Source organism: Hyperoodon ampullatus (genome assembly GCF_949752795.1).
Source record: "Hyperoodon ampullatus genome assembly, chromosome: X".
NCBI classification, from domain to species: Eukaryota; Metazoa; Chordata; class Mammalia; order Artiodactyla; family Ziphiidae; genus Hyperoodon; species Hyperoodon ampullatus.
This window is the reverse complement of record NC_136913.1, coordinates 92,468,864-92,493,761: the sequence shown is the minus strand read 5'-3', so window position 1 is coordinate 92,493,761 and position 24,898 is coordinate 92,468,864. Positions and strand designations below refer to the sequence as shown.

Below are 24,898 nucleotides of genomic sequence, written 5' to 3'. Positions count from 1 at the left end.
AAGTGTGTTAGCTCCAAATACAAGATGAATATAAAACCACTTAACTTTAGAGTGTATGTAATATTCTTTCTGAGAAACAGTTACTGAAATTACCAACAAAATGACAGAATATCCTTAAAGCAATGCCCTCTTTATAACCTTTAATAATTTCATCTTCCAATTTTTAAGAAGTTTTATCTGGTCTATAAATTTTGTGCAAATAGACTTCTGTTTTACCGTTACCTAAATTACAGATATCCAAGATACCGACGATATGCACTTTATCCAATTCAGTTGCTGCTTTTATAATATCACCTAAAAGTAAAAAGCAGATGGTAAGTATTGTAAAATAGTTAAATATTTACTTGGATTTAGTATCACATAAGCTGATTTTTTTTCTTATAATTAACTGTGTCTCTCATCTTCTCCCTCTTCCCTCCAATTCATCACACACATTCATCAAATTTATAATATAGTAATTTCTGCCAATAACAGTGAATACATCAAACAGATGCTACCAAAAATGTCAAGATACAGGCTGTTACTCCAAAGCCTTATTTATTTGTTTGTTTATTTATTTATTTAGTGGAGCAAAGTAAATCTACATATTTTCAAGGTCATTTAGGTGCCAAGTAAACAACTGCTTACTACCGTTCAAGGAAATACAAAGATAAATTTTTCTATTTTGAAATCGATCATCAATTATTTGCAGAATTTACAAGACATAAAGCAAAATTTTAAAAAAGAAGCTTCTTTTAAAGTATGTTTCCTTTTAAGTGGCTTTATTAACTAACACTTAGCTTTGGATATTCTTAAGAAGCTTTATCAAGAATGGATCGGGTGAGTGACACTGATGAAAATGGCAGAGTACGGAATTTCAGGGCTCTGTTCCTCCACTAAAGCAACTTATAAGCTGGCAAAAAAACTCTCAGATCAACTTTTCCAGAACTCTGGAATCTAGACAAAAACTTAACAACGTGGTGAAAGATTAATGAAGAATGAAGCTGCTGCACTGTGGTAAGAGTGTGCTGTGGTGTTTTAAGTTGCCCACCTACTCCCCAGATCAGTAGCAGCCATGAAGATGGCAGCTCGTACTCTTGGTGCAGGTTGCTAGCACCAGAGGGAGCTACGCAGACCTTATTCTCAAAGATGTGGTTGTGTATTTTAACCTGTCAGGCAGCTCCCTCAAGGTCAGATGCAAGAGCTTGCTTGTGTTTCACCCAATTTGGAGCATCCCATGTCTAGGGTAGCTTTCCCAATGGCTTTTGTTAAAAGCATATAAAGGCAAAAGCATTTGTCAGAGCAGATAGGGCAGGGTATAAAGTTGGGACAAGCAATAGACAGACCAAAAAGCCTTGGGAGGAAGGGGCTGGGAAAAGAGATATGTGGGGGAATATGGGCTTTTAAGAGCTCCTGTGTATTCCAAGGAATCAGGAAGGCCACATGTATGCCCAGTGCTGGATGTATGTTCAGAAAAGGCCTAAGAAAACTCTCATTTTCACCTCTGGCTGAACATCAGTCTCTGTAGAGCAGGAAGTGAGGGCTAAGACAGAGTCATAAACATCTTGGCTAAGCACTGAAGGGGTGCCACAACACAGAGCCAATCTGCAAAAAGTGAGAAAGTAATGTTTTTCTTTTCTTCTTCTTCTTGGCTAAAATGGTATTTATGGAATCTCTTTCAAAACACTAACTGACCACTACCAAGCTACTGTATCACAGACTCCAGTGGTTACACATGACAAAGACCTCATTTTAAACATGAGAAAGCTAAAACATTTAGAGGTTAGGTAACTTAAGCGAAGTCACAGGGTGATTCTAATCCAGACAGTCTGGCATCAAGACATGGGCTCTTAACCTTTTGTGCTAGAGCTACATCTCTACAAAATTGTGACCAAGGGCCAGTAGTGGATCTAGATTTTGTGGGGCTTGAAAAGTATACTATTTGGGGGCCCTCTTTATGAAAGAGAAAACAAAATACAACAACAACACACACACACACACACACACACACACAAACCCAGAAGGGCTGTGGAAGGGATTTACACAAGTGAGAGCTCCTCACACTTAGGCTTCATTAGCTGCACAGGACAGCCACATCTGCTAGGCATGTCACAAAATCTGATGAATGATTTAAAATTGTGCAAGTTCACTAAAGCACAATGAATATAATAACAACTGCTGGTACTATATAATTTTCTTCTTCTTTGAATGGGATGGACTTTAATCCAGATGCTTTGGAAATATTTCAAGATCTTCAGATTTGATGCTAACAGCAGAAACCCAAACCTTAATAATTCTAATTGTCATCATATCATTCTACAAATAATGACTTACGTAGTACCTGCAACATAACGTATAATTAAGCCTTCTGTTTAGGTAACTCTGCCTACTTGTGTAAATGACAACCTATCTGCGCCTCAATCTGCTCATCTAGTACCTATATCATAGGCTGTTGTGAGGATTAAATGCATGTAAAACATTTAGAATGGTAGCTGACACATAGTAAGCACTCAATTAAATGCCAGCAACCATAATTTTCTACTTAAGAAAACCTAGTATTAAATTAAAACATTATTATTTATATTACAAAGGAATTGTTTTAAAAGGATTATAGATTTTACCTATAAAATGAACTTCTCTACATGTCACTTTAAAATGTTGGAAGTACTAAAATTGTACATTTTTAGGAACATCACATATGCAGAAGGTGAGTGTGACAAAGGCAATGCTGTGTGTTTGCCACTCCATTTCCTCTTCATGGTCACATGGGAGACAAAGTGTCCTGGCCTCCCATGTAGTTAGCTTGGGATCATGTAAATAAGTTCTGGCAAATGAGATTGTGAGCAGAAATGATGTGGCAGTTTGGGTCCAACAAAATTAAAAATCAGTGTCTCCTTCATCTCTTTCTTCCTCTGCCTAGACAACCCTAGAAGCCATTTGTTCCTGTTGGAGGTGCAACAGGATGGAAGCATGCTGGATTCCTGAATCACTGCTGGGGAGAAAGCTAATAACTGATTGCATCAGACTTGACTTAAGCAAGAAATAAATTACTACTGTATTAAGTCACTGAGACTTAGGAATTGCTTTGTACTGCAGCACAGTCTAACCTATCTTGTAATACAGTGTGGTATTCCTGCCTCTGAAAATAATATTGGAAACTCTGATTATCTAGAGAATAATAAAATTATTTCTTACATGCGTCAAAACCTTTCCATATCATGTTATGCTTCTGAAATGTTTATCAATGAAAACAATGCTTTCAAAGAGGTGGGATATATATATGTGTGTATATGTATGTGTATATATATATATATATATATATATATATATATATCCTTGTACTTCATAGTTAAATATAATACCAATTACAACACCATAACAGTAAATATTATTCAATAAATGATTTGGGAACTATGGCTAATCCCTTGGAAAAACATTAAGCTGGATCCTTATCTCATTCTCTATACCAAAATAAAATTCCAAATGGATTAAAATTTTAAATTATAAAAATGAAGCCATATCATCAAAAGCAAAAAAACCCCCAAACAACCCAATTCAAAAATGGGCAAAGGACTTAAATCGACATTTCTCCAAAGAAGATATGCAAATAGCCAACAAGCTCATGAAAAGATGCTCAATATCATTTGTAATTAGGGAAATGCAAATCAGAACCAAAATGAGATACTGCTTTAGGATGGCTGTTATCAACAAACAAACAAACAGAAAATAATGTGTTGGCGAGGCTGTGGAGAAATTGGGATCCTCATGCATTGCTGGTGAAAATGTAAAATGATGCAGCTGCTGTGGAAAATGGTTTGGTTGCTCCTCAAAAAGTTAAATATAGAACTACCATATGACTCAGCAATTCCACTCCTAAGGATATTCTTAAAACAATTGAAAGCAGGGACTTCTTAAACAGGTACTTGAATACCAATATTCAGAGCAAAACTATTCATAACAGCCAAGAAGTGGAAACAACCCAAATGTCCATCAACAGATGAATGGATAAACAAAATGTGGTACATACATTCAACAGAATATTATTCAGTCATAAAAAGAAATGAAATTCTGATATATATTACAACATGGATGGATCTTGAGGATATTATACTAAGTGAATAAGCCAGACACAAAAGGACAAAACTGCATTACTTCACTTATATGAGATACCTAGAATAGGCAAATTCATAGGGACGGAAAGTAAAATAAGAGGTTGCCAGGAGCTAGGGAGAGGGGGGAGTGGGGAGTTATTGTTTAACAGGTATAGAGTTTCTGTTTTCGGATGATGAAAATGTTCTAAAAATGGGTAACAATGATGGTTGCACAACACTGTAAATGTACTTAGTGTAAATGTGCTGAATTGTGCAATTAAAAATGGTTAAAGTGGTAAATTTTACGTTATGTATATTTTACCACAGTACAAATTATATATGAGTAAAAAAAAAGCTATAAAGTATCAGAAAAACACATAGTGAATTTAAAAAAAATCTTGGGGGGCTTCCCTGGTGGCGCAGTGGTTGAGAGTCCGCCTGCCGATGCAGGGGACATGGGTTCGTGCCCCGGTCTGGGAAGATCCCATGTGCCGCGGAGTGGCTAGGCCCGTGAGCCACGGCCGTTGAGCCTGCACGTCTGGAGCCTGTGCTCCGCAACGGGAGAGGCCACAACAGTGAGAGGCCCGCGTACCACACACACACACACAAATCTTGGACTGAGTGATGCCTTTTTGAGTATGACATAAAACCAGCCGCCATAGAAATGAAAGATTGATATATTTGAGTACATAAAAATAAAATTACTTAAAATATCAAGATTCCCACTGAATAAATGTCAAACTGGTAAAAGTATTGCGACACACAATAAAGGGTAAATTTCTTCAATATGCAAAGAGAACTTACAAATTAATAAGAAAAAGAATGCTCATGGAAAAATGGAAAAAATAAAGCTCTCATAGAAAGTTCATAGAAAGAAAAAATATAAATGGCCAATAAACATAGGAAGATATTCAAGCTTAGAATAATTAAGATATGCAAATGAAGATAATGATATAATACTTTTTTGCCTATCGTCTGCCAGAGATTAACAAGACTGATAACACCTAGTATTTTTAAGGGTGTGAGTAAAGTGGCACTCTTTCTTTTGGTTAAAGTGTAACTTGTTATAACCTTTTTGAAGGACATTTTGACAGTATCTACCAAAATTTTAAATGCATATATCTTTTGAGTCAGTGACATCTAAGAATTCATCCTACAGATGTGTAAGTGCACAAAGATTATATTATATACACACACACAGATAGATATGCTCATTGCAGTACTGTTTGCTAATATCAAAAACATTTGGAAACAATCTAAATGTCCATCAATAGGGGACTGATTAAGTAAACACAGGTATATCTACACAGTGGAATATTTATAGTTACTAAAACGAAAAAGGTAGCTCTCTCTATACTAATATGAAAGTTATTCAAAACACAGTGTTAAAAGGAAAACGTAGGTTGTGAGACCATGTTTATTATAATTCCATTTGTGTGTACTTAAGAGAGAGAGAGTGTGTATGTTTGTGTATGCGTGTGTGAGAGACAGAATATACTGTTATATGCAAAAATAATTTCTTAAGGATTCAAAGAATACTGGTTACCTCCAGAGAGTGGGTGAGTGGGTTGGCAGAAGGGGATGGACCTTCAAAGGCAGGGAGGGGAACTTTCACTTTTACCCTGTGCCTTTTGGTATTGTTTGAATTTTTAAATTGTGAACATGTATAGCTTTTATAATAAAAAAGAAACTAGTTCATAAAAATGTTTAAAAGATGAAACGAATGTTATACTAAAGCCACTGCATTACATTATTCTGTATATTTTTATCTTTCAGTCTGTAATTATGGAGGGAATAGAAATGTTTTGAATCAGACTGATCTGGGTTTAGATCCTAGCTGTTACCCATGCTGGTGAGTCTCTCTGATTTTCAGTCTAATCATCTATAAATAGGGGATAATAATGTTTACCGTGAAAGTCTCTTGTTAGGATTAGTTGTAACTTATGTAAAATGTCCAGGCACAATGCTTTGCACAGAGATAAACGGACACTATCATTATGTCATAAAAAATACGGTATTCCATGTTCAAAACGAATCACCTTGCTTTTGATTACATCACTTTTCTCTTCTAGTGATTCTTGCCCTTCATGTTCCAAATACTAACTGCTTTGGCAGAATGGTACCAGGTATTTTCACTTGACCATGTTAGTGACTGCTGGAAGACTACTGGCACTAGCAACTAGTAGATACCTGAGGATTTTGCCTTGATTTTTTATATCAATAATAACATACACATATAGCAGAAGAAACGTGACAGAAGTGGATACTGCAGGAAGCAAGAACATGAGTGCACAAATATTTAAAGTACATATTAGGGCCCTAATTATTAAATCTGGGTTACTGTAAGTCTAAGGAGCTGAAATGTAAGAAGTAATATTGCAAGTTAACTAATATACCATCTTTAAAATGGACTGTGGAAAAATAAAAAACCTCATCTCTTACAAAATTAGATACTCAATTTCAGTTTGCAGTAACCATTACTGCCAAAAGCTACTTCATCATCAGGTACAGCTCATAAGACTTGTTTAAAAACAACACCCACTCAAGGGTTTCATTAGCTTAGAAAGACCCACCACAAAAATCCCAAGATAACAAAGGCTTTCTTTAAAGCTTTTTAAAATGTAATATTCTTATAAGCTCAATGAAAACGGCTAGAAACTTTACCACATGCTTAGGAAATAGAAATGACAACAGAAAGTGAATAGGATAATTATAATTGGACACATAATTTTACTGGTATACAGAAATGATTTAAAGTTCAGGATATTATGTAGCAGCCTAAACAATTAGTTGGTTGAAGGGTTTCACTACTGGGCTTACATACACTCCTAGCAGTCCTGAAGAAATTTATTGCATAGCACTTGAATAACTGAACATTTATAAGAGAAAACAATTGTACTCTACTATACTATGGAGGTATTGAGATTTCAGGCAAATATAAGGTGAAAGGCCTGAATTAAAAGGAGAGAAGAGTAGAAGTTGCACTGCTCCATGTGCATACCACTTAGGTCTAAAGAATACTTACATTTAAAAATGTATTATAAGAGAACATTGTTAATGCCTGCCTGGAATAGAGCCATTAATCTATCCAATTTTATTTAAAAATATATTCTCATTTATAAGTCTTTGGGTACTTTTACCTAATAACTCTTTAAACTATATCAAATGTTAAGGCTAGAACTATTTATATAAAAACATCTTAAGGTTAGGAATGTTTGCAATATTAATTTTATTTTCTGAGTGAAAAGATCCTGAGATTGTCTTACCTGTAATTGCTTTTGAACCTTGCAATCTGTCATTGCCAGTTAATTCCTGGGGAAACACACAGCTGTAATTCATGCAGGTTAATAATGTGTCTATTTGAGATGTTCGGACATCTTCTGGAGAATACTCGGGGAGGAATGCAACACTGATTGCTATCTCATGATTCAGACCTGTTAAAAGAAAAATCACACTTTATTAAAAGTGCAGTGGGTTAGTACATGGTGCTAACGTGGCCAGATTTGCTGGTTTGATCCGCACATGTGCCAAATAGCTTCAAAACTGTAAAAAAAAAAAAAAATTGAAGCAATCTATCTCCACCGCTGGAAATAACAATCCCATGACAGAAGGCTTAAATTTCAATATCCAGAGGATAGCCTGGTCACATAAATGAAGACATGTAGGGTGTTTTCTTCATCATTCATGACAGGTGCCATTACAGGATAGGAGAATTCAGAGGTAACTACTGGTTCACTTACTGCCATTTGGACTTAAGGATATAAGATTCAAGCAAGGCCAGGGATGGTAGTAACAAGGTTCCATTTGTCCTCAAATATACAAGAAAAACTTTAATCACTCACCATTAGGGCTAGAAAAGGTTGCAGTATGGGGAAACAACCAACATGAATCCTGACCTGTGTCTGTTATCTCTTTATGAGAGTCAATGTCAACTAGGGTGGATAAAAAAAGACTTCCTAGAGTCAAGGGTTTGAGCTGGGTATTAAAGGATGAGTAACATTTAAATAGACAGAGAGAAGGGTATTTCAGGCAGGACAAGGAGAAGCCAAAAGTAAAGACCAGAGTTAAGGAGACCATCTTGGCTGGAGCAAGGGTAAATGCACAGAGCACATCTTGAAAACTCTGAATTCCACCCAGTCACCCAAACCAGAAACCTAGAAGTTATCCTTAACTCCTCCCTTTCATTCTTCCGATATTTTAGTCAGCAAGTCCCATAGATTCTATATCTCTCCTATTCAGCCTTATAGCAATGTTGAAGTATGGAGTAGGAGCAAATGATAAGTAAACAAGTCCTTCCAGTTAAGCTGTAAACTGATCCAGAAATGCAAGTCCGTTCTTTGTTTTTTATGGGCAAATGACACTAAGTTCCATAGCTTTAATTTAACAAACAACTAAGGGCTACTTAAAGCTTTTTAAGGATTACTAAAATCTGGTATTCATAAACTAAAATAGTCATGCCATCTAGAACTTACTGTGGATTCCAATTCAGTATTATAAGTATAGCTACCTCAGAACTCTTAGCAATGCTGCAAAACTCATGTCAATGTGCACACGATGACATCCCATTTCCTTGATTCTAATACCAAATCTAACTCTAAGACATACCATCAATTTAGTAACAGTTTTTTAATGAAAAAGGAAACACTGTATTAATGTACCCATTGACCATAAGATGCATTCCAACTTGCAAATGTAAAAAAAAAATGTATGCTTTAGAATTGAGAAAATATCAGAAGTTGGAAACCCTGATATTTTCAGGAAGATAGCTTCATTATCAGTGTGTTACTGATACTATTATGAGTTGCTTTCTAAATTACAGAATGCTGTGAGTTTAGCTTCAACATTATTGGTAAAATTCATCATGAGTTGTTTGGTTAAAACTAGAGTTCAGAGTGCAAATGTATAAGTAAACACGCCTAGGCCCTCTGTACTTGATGTTCCTGTACATAGAACATTCTTTCCCCAGATAAACACACGGCTTGCTCCTTCACATCCATCAGGTGTCTGGTGAAATGTTATTTTCTCAGGGAGACCTCCCTTGACAACTCTATTTAAAATTTAGCCCTTTCCTACAACAGCACTCTCCAACCCTTTTCTTCTAGCACTTATCACCATCTCATTTTACCATAGGCTCGTTATCTGTTGCATTAACGCATGTAACCTCAGCCCCCAGAACAGTGCTGGGCATGCCTTAGGTGCTCAGTAAATATTTGTTAAATTGAGCAAAAGAATGTATATGTGTGTATTTTTAACCTATAATTTTCGAATATTAGACTTCAGGACATTTGTGCATTGTGTTCAAATATGAATTCATCCATATTCCCAACAGCAAAAGAGATGAACACAAACATCCTCCCCACAATGTACATGTATAATGCACTTCAGTGGTGACTTACTGTTTATGTGTTACTTAGATAACTTACAATATACTATCTAGGTAAACGTGATAATATATGTGGACTATATTAAAAATTAGAGGCAGATATAAAATCAAACAAGCTCACATTCCTCTTTTGTAAAGTGTATTGTATGCAATTTATATATCTTCCTCTCAAATTCTTTGTTGTCACTGAATTTCTTTTCCAGTGAAAAGTGTGTATGTGTGTGTGTGTTGTGGAGGAGGGCAATTTGTAATCCCAGCACACAGCTAAGGGTACTTGGCATATATCATGTTTCATGGAATCTAAGATACCATTGATTTTTAAGATAATCATTATTTTATATACCACTAAGAAATAAAAATGCTACCAACAGAGGCATGACATCGATTATAAGATCCATATCAATTTTCAAAGATGTTAAAATACGGGGAAAAAAAGTGTGTCTTACACTGATGAAATCTGATAGTAGCTACTTAAGGTTTAAGGATTAAATTACTTTTATTATGCAATGGAATAAGGGACAGAATTAAGGGGTGGCAACAGTAACCAGCTCTGGAACCCATATAATCCAGTGTGCTGCTCCATTCAAGATACAAGAATGGGAAGCATGCCAGTGGGATAGAATATCCTAAGGATATAGCCAGTTAGGGAACCAAGAGTGAGGGAACCCAGTGCTACTCAGTTAATGGTTCAAGTAGTCTTCAGTACGGAGGGAGGCATACCTCAGGGGTACAAATATTTGGTCCTGAGCTTGCAGGCCAGTACCAAGGAGGGCAGGAATTATGTTGGCCTGCTTGGTTGCTTTAATAGGAGAAAAAAATCAAGGTAAGTAAAGCCTTATGATTTCCATGTAACTATAGCATATTACATTACTTTGATGTTACAATTAATGCTATTAAAATTTTTAAATTATCATTTAAATGCATTTTGCAGAAAAGGAAAAGAACCAAATAAAAATTTTTTGACAAAAAATCTTTTGACAAAAAGTCTAGAAAATACTGTCTTGACAGCTCTCCTTAAATTATACCTATTATTACTGGGGTTTGTATCTCTTGATTTCCAAGAGATAAACAGATGGCTTTCAGAGGTTTACTAAAGACTGGCTGAATACTTTCCTTATTGTCTAAGTCAAATGCAAATTGAAGAGGGAACACTTAAGCTTTAACTGACTCAGCATTTCATGGGTAACTAAATTAGTGTTGGCAGAGTCATTGATATACTAACACCATCTATGGGTCCAATAAAGCTTTTGAAAAATACCTTCTTATATTTAAAGTGAGAAATAATTCTTAAAATTGACCAATAGATTAAAAATTTTGTACCTGGGCTAAAGGCATTGAAAATTTAGTCTGTTACTCCATCCCAATATCTTCTCTTTGAAGTGTGTTATTACATAATAGGCAATGGGCTGAGATTTTAGCACTTATTAATACTATCTACTTAGTTGAGTCAAGTGAGATGGCATAGCAAGAATTTTAACACAAGAATTGGTACTTCTGAGGTGGGTTTCTGATATTGCCACAGTACCCAGGTGGTTGTTGGGAGCCATTAGAATCGTGGGAGGTAAGATTACAAATTCCGTTCAATATTTTCAATAATAATTCACCCTAGACCAGTCAGAGCTAATGACCAAGTAACAGGGTTATGGTCTGAATAACCTTTCTGGCTCCCAGAATAAGACACTTCAAAATTACTGGGTCCTCCAGAGATCAGCAAGATACAGCAGAGGGACAATAAACCACTAGAAGGTAATATCAGTGTAGGCTGGACAAACTTCATGTTGGAAGAACTTTAAAAATCATACAGACTTATCTGCCTTGATTGGTTTAATCAGTTTCATCTAAAAACAGGAATCTAGAAGAGGGGTCAGCAAACTATGAGTTGGTGGGGGGAAGCGCCAAATATAGCCTCTACCTGGTTTTGTACAACCCATGAGCTAGGAAACTTCTTAAAATTTTAAATGGTTGAAAAAAAATCTAAAGAAGAATATTTTGTGATATGTGAAAATTACATGCAACTCAGATTTAAGGGTCTAAAAATAAAGTTTTATTCAAACATAGCCATGCACATTCATTTACACATTGTCTATGGCTGCTTTCACACTAAAAGAGCAGAGCAATGAGATATCACCTCACACCTGTCAGGATGGCTATCATCAAAAAGAACACAAATAACAAATGTCGGCAAGAATGTGGAGAAAAGGGAACCCTTGCATACTGATGGTGGGAATGTAAATTGGCATAGCCACTGTGGAAAACATTATGGCGGTTTCTCAAAAAAGTAAAAATAGAACTACCGGATGACCCAGCAATTCTACTTCTGGGTATATATCCGTAAAAAACAAAAACACTAATTTGAAAAGATACATGCACCCCAATGTTCATAGCAGCATTATTTATAATTGCCAAGATGTGGAAGCAACATAAGTGACCATCAACAGATGAATGGATAAAGAAGATGTGGTATACGTGTACAATGGGATACTACTCAGCCATAAAAAAGAATGAAATTTTGCCATTTGCAGCAACGTGGATGGACTTGGAGGGCATTATGCTAAGTGAAATAAGTCAGATAGAGAAAGACAAATACTATATGATATCACTTACATGTGGAATCTAAAGAAATACAACAAACGAGTGAGTATAACAAAAAAGAAGCAGACTCACAGATATAGAGAACAAGTTAGTTGTTATCAGGGGGGAGAGGGAAGGGGGAGGGACAGTATGGGGTAGGGAATTAAGACATGATTTTTAATCATGGCCTGGCTTTTACCTAGTTAGGGGGAAACGACTAGAAGATATCCAGGCTTCTTTTACCTTTAAAATTAAGTACCTCATTAGGAACAATCCTTTTTCTCCCTTCCTTCCAGAAAGCTCACAGAAAATTACTACCGAATGGTAATAATTTTTTATTTACAGGCACCTAGTAATACCTACTTTTTCTGTCTCCTTTTAAATGCTCTGTTTTGTTTTATCCGTACATAGCGTATTTTTCACTGTCTTTTATCCCTGTAAACCACTTATGTCCTTGAAAAATGGTAGGATATAAAACAGCCCAATTCTAACATGGATTACAGCTGGTTGGGCAGAATGACAAATCTGCCTTCTTTATATCTGATTCTTGCTTTTAGGTGATGCATAGTAAAGCTACAAAGGTTCACAATACTTATAAGACAGCTGAGATGTTTAGAGGATCAGTGACATGTTGAAAAGAAGAAAAGAGAAGTATTCAATTTCTGTGATTCCAGATGAACTCATGGTTTTCATGGTTACTTTTTGTGATGTATGAAAAATCTCCACTATAATTTTTGTTTCCTAGATATAAAACTAAGATTGATAAGTTACCCAAAGATACCAAGCAATGCAGTCTAGGAAAAAGAAGCATTTGAAACTTAGGTCTGAGAAGGTCGAACAGAGTCAGTGGGAATTTATACTTTTCATAGATTATATACATATACACAATCACATGTATGTACATATTTATGTGTGAGGAGGTAGGGAAGAAGGAGTGGGAGAGAGTAAAGGGGAAACAGGAATCTTGATAAAGGGCAAGGTAATTCACTTCAGTACTGTAGGTGTAAAACTCTATGAAATGCATCTTCTTTCAGGCATTTAATTAATTTACTAGTGGCACTTCATCATTCTTTCATTTTAAGGTAACAAGATCTTCCTTTCAAGTACAAATAAAAAACCTAGAGAGTAGCTCATTTTGGTTAAGATTTTATTTTATAATTAATTTTTGTGTACATTTTTCACTCATGAGAAACAAACTTTAAAAATAAACGTAAGTTGGGCTTCCCTGGTGGCTCAGTGGTTGAGAATCTGCCTGCCAATGCAGGGGACATGGGTTCGATTCCTGGTCCGGGAAGATCCCACATGCCATGGAGCAACTAAGCCCGTGCACCACGCTCTAGAGCCCATGAGCCACAACTACTGAGCCCGTGGGCCACAACTACTGAAGCCCACGCACTTAGAGCCCATGCTCCACAGCAAGAGAAGCCACCGCAACGAGAAGCCCGCGCACTGCAATGAAGAGTAGCCCCTGCTCGCCGCAACTAGAGAAAGCCTGCGTGCAGCAGTGAAGACCCAACACAGCCAAAATTGAAAAAATAAAAAAAATAAAAAATAAACATAAGTTTAAAAATGTGTTGACTTTAAATTTTTATAAGGTCTATAGCTACCTGTCAGTTTAGAACAACCTGAGAAAATCAGTTTATTGTCCCTTGTCAGACAAGATAGTTTTTTGAATAGCTTCCTTCTGTTCAACCTGTTACTTGAGAATTTTATTTTCTTCACAGGCTAAACAGACGTCTGTTCATAGGATCTTCTCTCAATTAGTATGCCTTTCTCTTTAACCTACATTTTACCCTTCAGTGGTTCAGATGCACTGAGAAAGAGGCAGAGAATATGAGCAAGAAAGTGGTGGCTAAAGGAGAAGAGAATCAGTTTTAGAGGTAGTAGGAGAGTCAGGGCTAAGGAAAGTTCCCTTGGTTCCCATTCTTCTCTCCCCAGTACTTTCCAAGGACTTGCCAATATTTAAAAGCCCACAATTAAAGCTTAATGTATTCCAGAATTACTGCTCCATTCCTTTGGTTTGAGCCAAACAGGAGTTCTCCTTGGGCTTAACTTTTTTGGTGGTGGGGAGGTGGAGCGCTTAATTTTTTAAAGCAAAATAGTATCATCTATATTTAAATTATGTCAAATTAACAATATTTAAAGAGAAGAACAGGTGACTTACTTAAGATGGTTACTTCAAAATGTCCAACGACTAGGGCATTCTTAAAATCATAAAGTTTTGGGGGCCTTCCTTCTTGTGGTATGTATTTTGCAGGCTGAGAATTATACTGCTGAGTAAGAAAATTTCTGTGTTCTAAAACAAATCTCCGTGGAATACTTTCAGGATAAATACAGCTGTATTGTAGGTGATCTATTAAGCCGAACTTCTTCTCTCTCCACATCTGACTTTCCCATTTATCAGTTATAGTTTTTCTGGCTTTCCCTATGCTACCAGTGCTTATGCTTTCTTGACCTGTTAAAGAAGCGAGATGAACACAACTGAGACCTATAAACTAACCAAATCAGGTAAATCACTACAAAAAAGGACAGATTAATGAGAAATAGCTTAATTAACTTTAAAAATCAACCACCTACAAAATGTAAACTGAATGTCCAAAAGGTAACTCTTATTAAAGTGAGGAAAGAACTAGAATTCACCTTCAAAATAAACTTTTACTCCAAAATATTAAAAAGTAATATTGTTTTGTCTGTTGCTGGAATTAATGAGATTTGTAATTACCTTCTTTATACTTTTTCTATATTTCCTAAATGCTCTTAAATAAACAAACATTCCTTTTATATTCAGTGACAAATTCAAGTTAAGTAAAATTCATGAGAATAATAACCTTTAGAGATTGGACCTCCACTCACTATTGGTGGAATTTAAGCTTAAAATAAAATTTTGTTAATCTTTGCTAAAAGTATCCTGAACACACACAGAATGCAGTCTATTTTTTGGATATAACTCTCTTTCAAAAGGACCAGTGATATGATATTCCTTTCAGATATAAATAACATATGGAAAACAAAGAGGGAACTAAATTGAAATGAAAGACCACTTCAACTCTTAATTGTTCTCTATCATCAAGTCAGTTTATCATTTATGTACAATTTATCTAACATATTTAGTTTCTAAGGCAGAATATAATTTCCCTCTTACACATTATGACATTTATCCATTCATTCAATACACTCAGCAAATAATTATTGAGCACCTATTATGTGCCAAATACTGCACTAAGGAATTTGGTAAAATAATATTTTAATTAAATAATACACCCTGGGAACTGAAGACATAGAGAAGAATCAGAAAAAAATAGATGTTGGAACTTCTCACACTGTCAGTTCTGCTAGCTAAGGCAAGCTGACAGCAACTCTGTTCCAGAGTTTAGCAAGGTTGCTGAATTGCTTCCTTGTAGGCTGCCTATGCCTTGGCATTTATTATTTTCCTAGCACAAAAAAAACATGCTGAGACAGAAGGTGTTTCAACAGCAAGGTTTCAGTGCGGTTAATATATTACTTCTGTTTTTGAACTTTATACCATATCCCCAGACTACTTTCTTGGTTTCTTAAACCAAGACAGAGACTGAAAATTTATTACAAGGTAAAATACTACATTGAATTTTTAGAGAAGATGAAGAGGTGAACTTCTTACCAGGTATTCAAAACACTGTGATATTACAAGAGTATTTTTTTAAACTTAAAATTTAGTTGATGAACACACTTAACTTCCTATAATAACGCTTGATAACAAATGAAAAGGATAAAAAATTTAATCACACATGAAAAGGAAAGGAATCAATAAAAGCCAAGAGAAAAACTCAAAGTTAATAGGAGTAAAGTGAGGATTGGGCAATGATTTATCCTTTTTATCTTCTAGAAATGAATTTCCCTTACCCAAACTAATAAAAGTACATAATTAGATTAGCAATAAGTAGCTATTACAACCCAAGTTATAGGGAGAATTCCTGACTGATTTGTTCTAAAATAATGCATGCAAAGAACAAGTTATGGGCCATTCCAATCTTTAAAAATTAAGTAATTACATCCATTGCATAGGGAAAAAAAATCCTATGATTGACACTGTCAGGAATAAGTCAGAATATTTTCTATGGCTGTTTTCTTATTTGAGTGTTAAGAACTGGCAAGGTTTAATGTTTATATGAAAAGTTCTTCTGAAAAAATCATGCATTGTTTTTTAATTTAGTAACTTGGGACTGTAGTTAACTATCCCAATTATACGTTCATAATTAATACAAATGGGTATGAAATCAGTACAAGAGATATTGGCAGTCACTGGTTGTGAATAGCAAGATTTCAAAGGCAATAATTAGGAAAGAGACAAAATTCATCTAGAGCTCAGGTTTTTCTAAAAATAAGATGGAAAATTATACACTAGAATTCTTTTATTTTTAGCTTGAATATTACTAAAATTACCAAATGAAAAACATTATTGTTTAGGCTTAATGCATAACTAAGATACAGGCTAATTACCTAAAAAAATTATATTTTTGTATATATCTAATTGTATGTCAGAATTATAGTGATCACTGTTATTTTAATGATTCATTTTACCCTTATTTCTGGTGAGAATGGGTTTATGTTTTAATAAGGAAAAAATTCAGGAGAAGACCACATTTAGGTTGTGAGGTGAAAAAGGACATGCTATAAATGTATGTGTATAGGCATAGTGATTTTGCTTCTTCACAAAATCTACTCTAAGCATTTCATTATGTGGATAAGAGTGATAGGTAGGGGTGTATGGAGGCATGGGGGTGGGAGAGGAGCTATTTCCTTTCCTTCTTTCCCCCTTGCCTTCACTGACCCCATGCTGGTGCAAGATCTACAAGTCTAGAAAAAAACAGAGTATTTCAATCAGTGATCAGGTCTATTCTTGGTAGCAAGTATGTAATAGACTTTTTAAAGAATTGTGTAAGTCAGAGGCTACCTATAATGTCTTATGATCTCAGTAGTACTGTTATTGTTTATTGTGAACTTTTCAATGTATGTCTTACTTACTTATCTAAGTTACCAGATACAAATGATAAGATGTTATATTTTGTAGTCTTCAAAATAACTAGCACAATCAAACCACATACACAAATTAGCTATATATTCACAAAATGAGTGGCTTTTGAATTTACAGACACAGTAATTTCCAAAGCTATCATGAAACATATCTGGAAATACATCAGTAACCATGTTAACACATATAGATCTAATTCATTCATTAAAACTGCAGTATAATAAGCAAATGGGACTATATAAAACTAAAAAACTTCTGCATGGCAAAGGAAACCATCAACAAAATGAAAAGGCAACCTACAGAATGTGAGAAAATGATTGCAAATCATATATCTGATAAGGAGTTAATATCCAAATATATAAAGAACTTGTTCAACTCGATAACAAACAAACAAACAAATAAACAATGTGATTAAAAAGGGGGCAAAGGATCTGAATAGACATATTTCCAAAGAAGACATACAGATGGCCAACAAGTACATAAAAGAGATGTTCAACATCACTATTAGGGAAATGCAAACCAAAACCACGAGATATCATCTCACACCTGTTAAAATGGCTATTATCAAAAAGACAAGAAATAACAAGTGTTGGTGAGGATGTGGCAAAAAGCGAACCCTCATACACTGTTGGTGGGAACGTAAATTGGTGCAGCCACTATGGAGAACAGTATGGAGGTTCCTCAAAAAAGTAAAAATAGAACAACAATATGATCCAGCAATTCCACTGCTGGGTATTTATCCAAAGAAATAAAAAACCCTAACTCAAAAAGATATATATACCCCCCTTCGGGGTGGGGTGGTGCTGTGATGAATTGGGAGATTGGGATTGACATATATATACTAATATGTATAAAATGGATAACTAATAAGAACCTGCTGTAAAAAAAATAAATACAATAAACATAATGGTTATAAAAATAACATTAAAAAAAGATATATACACACCCCTGTCCACTGTAGTACTATTTACAATAGCCAAGACCTGAAAACAACCTAAAGGCCCATCAATGAAATAATGGATAAAGAACAGGTGGTGTATATACAATGGAATATTATTCAGCCATGAAAACAATGAAATCTTGACATGGAAGAAACTTGAGGACATTATGCTAAGTTAAATAAGTCAGACAGAGAAAGACAAATATTGTATGATCTCACATGTGGAATAAAAAAAAAGACAGACTCCCCCCAAGAAAAAGACAAGCTCATAGATACAGAGAACAGATTGGTGGTTGCCAGAGGTAGGGGTTTGGGAGGGGGTGGGTGAAGTGGGTCAAAAGGTACAAATTTCCAGTTATAAAATAAGTAAGTCATGGAGATGTAATGTACAGCATAGTAACTATAGTTAATATCATATTGCATATTTGAAACTTACTAAGAGAGTAGATCTTAAAAGTTTCATCACAAGAAAAAAAATTTTGTAACCATGTGTGGTGACAAATGTTAACTAGACTTACTGTGTGAATCGTTTTGCTATATATACAAATATCAAATCATTATGTTGCACACATGAAATTAATATAATGTTACATGCTAATTATACCTCAATTAAAAAAAGAAAAAGATAATGAACGTAAAAGAGATTCCCTATTTTAAACAATGCTCCAATACTCATCTTAGAACATGTCTCCCAGTGTGCCCAACATATAGGTCACAAGGTGTAACATTTTCAATAAATTAGGTCTTGTCAAATTGCTCTCAAAGGTAGTTGTACATTTATCTAAGAAAGGGGGGGTGGCGTGACTCTTTCTCTCTCTCTGATATACATACATACCTTCTTATATTATAAAACAAACAATGCAAAGACATACCATAGAATGAATTAAAAAGTTACCTATAATGGGGGAGAAGGAAGAGGATGCAGGGAACAGGGGTAGAAGCTAAACTTCTCTAAATATATATTTATACCACAACAGTTGAATACACATTCTTTTCAAAAATACACGAAATATCTCCAGGATGGACCATATGTTAGGCCACAAAATAAGCCTCAATAAATTTAAAAAGAATCACATAATACAAAGTATCTTTTCTGACCACAACAGAATGAAGCTAGAAATTAATAATAGCAGGAAAACTAGAGAATTCACAAATATGTGGAAATTAAACAACACACTCTTAAGCAACTAATGGGTCAAATAAGAAGTCACAAGGGAAATTATAAAATACCTTGAAATGAGCAAAAATGAAAATACAACATAAAAACTTATAAGATGCAGTGAAAAGTGGTGATCTGAGGGAAATTTACAGCAGAAATACTGATATTAAAAAAAAGAACTATGGAGAACAGTATGGAGGTTCCTTAAAAAACTAAAAGTAGAACTACCATACGACCCAGCAATCCCACTACTGGGCACAGACCCTGAGAAAACCATAATTCAAAAAGAGTCATGTACCAAAATGTTCATTGCAGCTCTATTTACAACAGCCAGGACATGGAAGCAACCTAAGTGTCCATCAACAGATGAATGGATAAAGAAGATGTGGCCCATATATACAATGGAATATTACTCAGCCATAAAAAGAAACGAAATTGAGTTATTTGTAGTGAGGTGGATGGACCTAGAGACTGTCATACACAGTGAAGTAAGTCAGAAAGAGAAAAATAAATACCGTATGCTAACACATATATATGGAATCTTAAAAAAATGGTCATGAAGGACCTAGGGGCAAGATGGCAATAAAGACACAGACCTACTAGAGAATGGACTTGAGGATATGGGGAGGGGGAAGGGTAAGCTGGGACAAAGTGAGAGAGCGGCATGGACATATATACACTACCAAACGTAAAATAGATAGCTAGTGGGAAGCAGCCGCATAGCACAGGAAGATCATCTCGGTGCTTTTTGACCACCTAGAGGGGTGGGATAGGGAGGGTGGGAGGGAGGGAGACACAAGAGGGAAGAGATATGGGGACATATGTATATGTATAACTGATTCACTTTGTTATAAAGCAGAAGCTAACACACCATTGTAAAGCAATTATACTCCAATAAAGATGTTAAAAAAAAGAAAGATCTCATTCAATAACATAACATTAAACTTTGAGGAACTAGAAAAAGAGAAAACTAAACCCAAAGTTAAGAAAAAGAAGTAATTATGCTTAGAGTAAATATAAATGAAATAGAGAAGAGAAAAAATAATAAAATCTAAGAAACCAAAAGCTTGTCCTATGTAAAGACCAACAAAATTGATAATCTTTACCTCAACTGACCTTCTCCCCAAGGAGAGAAGACACAAAAACTAAATGCAGAAATGAAAATGTGATTTATTACAGAAATAAAAATGATTATAATAGAATACTATGAACAATCATATACCAACAAATTAGAAAACCTAGATGAAACAAATTCCTAAAAGCAAAGAAATTACCTAAACTCACTGAAAAAGAAAAAAAAATCTCCACAGACTGATAACAAGAGATTCAAAAGGAAATTAAGAAACCTATGCCAAATATAATAGCAACTAAAAGAATAAAATACCTAGGAATAACTTTAAGCAAGGAGGTGAATGACTTGTGTACTGAACACTACAAAACATTGTTGAAATAAATTAAAGAATGTCTAAAAATGAACAGAATGAAATCCCATGTTCATGGACTAGAAGAGTTAATATTATTAAGATGTCAATACTATCCAAAACAATCTGCAGACTCAATGCAATCCCTATCAAAATCTCAAAAGCCTATTTTGCAAAAATGGTAAAATGGATCCTTAAATTCATATGGAATTACAAGGAGTCCCAAATGCTAAAGCAATCTTGAACAAGAAGAACAACGTTGGAGGACTCATACACCCCAATTTCAAATCTTGATACAAAGCTACAGTAATCAAAACATTGTGACACTGACATAGGGACATACATATAGACCAGTGGAATAGAATTTGATGTTTAATAAGGGTTCTAATTCAATTCAGTGTGTACTAAGTCAATTCAATTTTTCCTACCCATTGTCCAGGGAATACAGGAAGCTCCTTGATACTTCCCCATGCTGATGGGAATAATTTATCTGGACCTTAATAACCTTCCAACTTTATATTAGTTCTACTTCACATGTAAGAGGCCTGTGGTCTGGACTCTCTTTTCCATGTCGTTATTACACCTCAGCCTATGATCATTTAGGCTGCTATCTAGTTCTGAAATACCCAAGAGCAGTTTTAGTTTTAGTTCCTACTCACCACTAAATTTAAATTCTTTTGTTTCTGCCACTTAGCGATTTTTCACTCTTGCTTTCAGCTTGGTTATATATTTATATTATAATGATCTTCCCCTTATTTTCTATCTTTTATTTTTTTTGGGGGTATTGTCCAGATCCCTTTGTGGGTTCTTAATCTGTCAGACTGACTAGAAGTCAATCCCCAAATAAGAGTAACTCAAAAAGCAAGAAGGATCTAAAGTGCTAAAAAGTCTAGAGAGATGAGCCCTTATAACATCTGATCTAAACAAAACCACTCTAAGGATACCTTACCAAAACTAAATTGTGTCATGAAATCACTTCAGAAATGAACCCAAATATTCAAACCAGTCAACCTAACATCAAAGAAAGGAACTACAACTATCTTTTAAGCTTTACCTATATTTATTGTCAAATAAAAATTAAACTTCCTACTTTAGTATTCTTCTGTTAATTCAAAATAGTACATTTGAAGAGATGTGCTACCAAATAAACAACTTAATAAGTGCTTAATATAAACAAGTTTATTTATATTTACTTGCACTTTGGTGATGATACCAAATTGTTCTAAATTTGGGACCAGTACTTTTGACAAGAACTTAAGCTAATATAAATAAAAATAGAAACAAAAATAACTAGCTACATATAGTTTAATACAAGTACTTATATTATGCTATTGGCAGGCATGACCCAAAAATGCAGAATCAAATCAAACAGCAATCTGTATATAACAGTGTTCCATAGAGACTTTATAAATCATCATCATCATCATTGTCAAAGCAACATACGTTGGAAGGTGCTTCGCATGCCTGGTTTATTTCCTTTTGTTTGTGCAGAAGTTTCTGGCTGAGGCACAGGAATTCTACAAAAGATTTAAAAAAAGATAACAAATAGTTAACAATAGTTATAAAAAGAGACTTGAATGGGAAAAAACTAATTGGTTCCATTCAGAGTTTATTCTAATTCAATATATTTAGAAAATTTATAGGTTTAGTTTCTTAACGTAATGCATTAGGAATTTAAGGAAAACACATTCAAACTATGAACAAATATCCATACTAACATAATTCAAATACTGCAACAGATTTAAATGTTCTCTTAAGGAGTATTACACAAAAGCAAGTATTCAACTTTATTAAATGTCAACTAAAGATGGATATATATTTCATTCCCTATGATAGGAATTTAAAAATTTGTCCAATGGCCTATTTTCATCTTTGCTTTGTTCAAATATTCTGGAAAACTATTTGGCCTAACTCTCCAGCTTCATTTCAGAGTTTTCTATAAGCCTCATGCTGGTTCAAACCTTCGTGTTTTTCTTTCAGCCAAGAAAAACCCTATGCTCCTTTTCCTTTGCCTAGTTAACTCTTCTTCCTCTTTCAACATTTAGCTCAGGCATTATTTCCTATAAGAAGCCAACCTTGGGTTTCCCTGGTGGCGCAGTGGTTGGGAGCCCGCCTGCCGATGCGGGGGACGCGGGTTCGTGCCCCGGTCCGGGAGGATCCCACATGCCGCGGAGCGGCTGGGCCCGTGAGCCATGGCCGCTGGGCCTGCGCGTCCGGAGCCTGTGCTCCACAACGGGAGAGGCCACAACAGTGAGAGGCCCACGTACCGCAAAAAAAAAAAAAAAAAGAAGCCAACCTTGATCTCTAGTCAAGGCTCACTGATCCTTGTATATGCTGTCATAGCACCATGAATAAACTTTATCATAGCATTCATCACACTGTATTAAAATTACTGGTTTTTCAATCTGTCTCTTCTACCAGTTTCTACCATAAACTCTACAAAAATATATACTTTATTTTTTTGTATCTCCACAGAATATCCACTCAATAACTGTTTATTGAACTGAAAAAAAAAGTGAAAAGGGAAGCATCTTATTTTGAAGCTGAGGAGAGAAGCTTGCACTTATAATAAAGACTTCCTTCTTACAAACTTTCAGTATACTTCTATGATGAGCACTTTCCTTTGTTGTATTCCCAAAACTAAAAGCATAAAGCAAAACAGAAGTGTCATGTTGTAGAATGCCACGTAATATTGCTCAACTTATTTTATCAATAGATTTGTCTCTTATAATAGTATTCTTTATTTTACTAATGAGTTATTAATGAATACAAAGAACTAGCTTTCATGAAGACTGCATCCATTTCAATATAAAACTCCAGCAAATAAAAACACATTTTACAGTTGTAATTTAAACTTCTTTTCTGAGTATTGAAAAATGGTATTTCTAGAGATTAGTAAACTGAAAACATCAACTCTGAGAGATATTTAAATAAATAAAAAATAGATAAATTACATGTATTTTGAGATCATTAAACAGTATGTATATACTTTTAAATACATGGTGTTATAAAGTGATTTTTTTATCTGAAATAAATTAGAAGAAATAATTTTCCAAACTCTAACAGCATCATTATATTGTATAGAATTTTTTTAAAGTGGCTTAGGGAATTTTTACTGGAACATACAATCATTCATTTGTATGCCTTAAGTGTCTTAAAGGTGAGGGGCTTCATAACAGAAGTGGAGGTATACAATGTCTACGGGTATCAACTGAGGAAACTGAAAGAAAAAAGAGATGAAAAATGAAAATATAAGAAATAAAAGGATACCTGAGGAAAGAAAGGGAAACAACGGCTAAAAGAAGAGACAATAACATTACATATGATGGATAGCGGCCGAATATTATAAAAACTGTCAGAGGCAATAAGCTGTACTCTAACTTTTCCCTTTTCACCAACTTATTGACCTTAGATAAAATTCATACAGATTGTATAGTATGCCATGCCCTCATCTATATAACAGTATTATAGTTAATATTATTGTAGTCTTTCCTATAATAACTCTGCTTTTCTTAGAAGGAGACACTGATAACGATTTTTAAGGATTCAGATAAACCTGGTATGGTTCATTTTCTACCTTTATGGAGTAAATATTACCAACAGAATGCAAAGAGTAAGTTTTAATGTCTCATTGTTATATTTTATTTCTCAGTGCTAACTTTTGAATGAGTTGATGTATTTTGACTACATTTTACTATCTAACATAGAGCACCATGGTTTATTATCTACCATTTGGATTAAAATGTTCTTTAATACAACCTCTTAAATGGTCATATTTGTTACTATCATAAATTGTACAAATGGAAGCCAACCAACAGGTAATACAGATATTGGAGTCAGCAAGCCAGGATTTAAAATACAATGATGTGCCAATAGAGTAACATGCCCAGATTCCACAAGGAGAGGGCATAGAAGCTCCATGTTCCCTCTCAGACCTTTCTCTATGTGTCTCCATTTGGCTATTCCTGATCTGTATTCTTTACAATAAAACTGTGATTGCAAGTATAGTGTTTTTCTGAGTTCTTTGCATCATTCTAGTAAGCTATTGACTCTGAGGGGGACATGGGAACTCCTGAATTTGTAGCCACTTGGTTGGAAGTGAGGGTGGCCTGGGGACCAGCTGAATTGTGGCTAGCATCTGAAGTAAGGTCAGTCTCGTGGAGGACTAAGCCCTTAAGAGTCTGATGTTAAGTTTGGGTAGTTAGTATTAGAAATGAATCACAGTATAGCTAATTGGGTTGGAAACCCAACAAGAGCTCAATGAACCTAACTGATAGGTTTAATAGCAGATTGGACATAGTGAAAAAGTAAACGGAGTGACAAGTCCAAACTGAAACATGGAATCA

At 34.9% G+C, this 24,898-nt stretch overlaps 1 protein-coding gene across 1 annotated transcript in view; it reads right to left on the bottom strand.

Moving 5' to 3' along the window:
* Positions 1 to 163: 163 nt before the first annotated feature.
* Positions 164 to 24,898, bottom strand: part of RADX (RPA1 related single stranded DNA binding protein, X-linked) — a gene marked incomplete at both ends in the record, with an annotated part of 62,333 nt that continues 37,598 nt past the window's right edge. Inside the window, 4 exon segments of the mRNA XM_079727079.1 lie at positions 164 to 294; positions 7,337 to 7,504; positions 14,189 to 14,479; positions 21,996 to 22,069. Of these exon segments, the coding sequence (XP_079583205.1) occupies positions 164 to 294; positions 7,337 to 7,504; positions 14,189 to 14,479; positions 21,996 to 22,069 (664 nt within the window).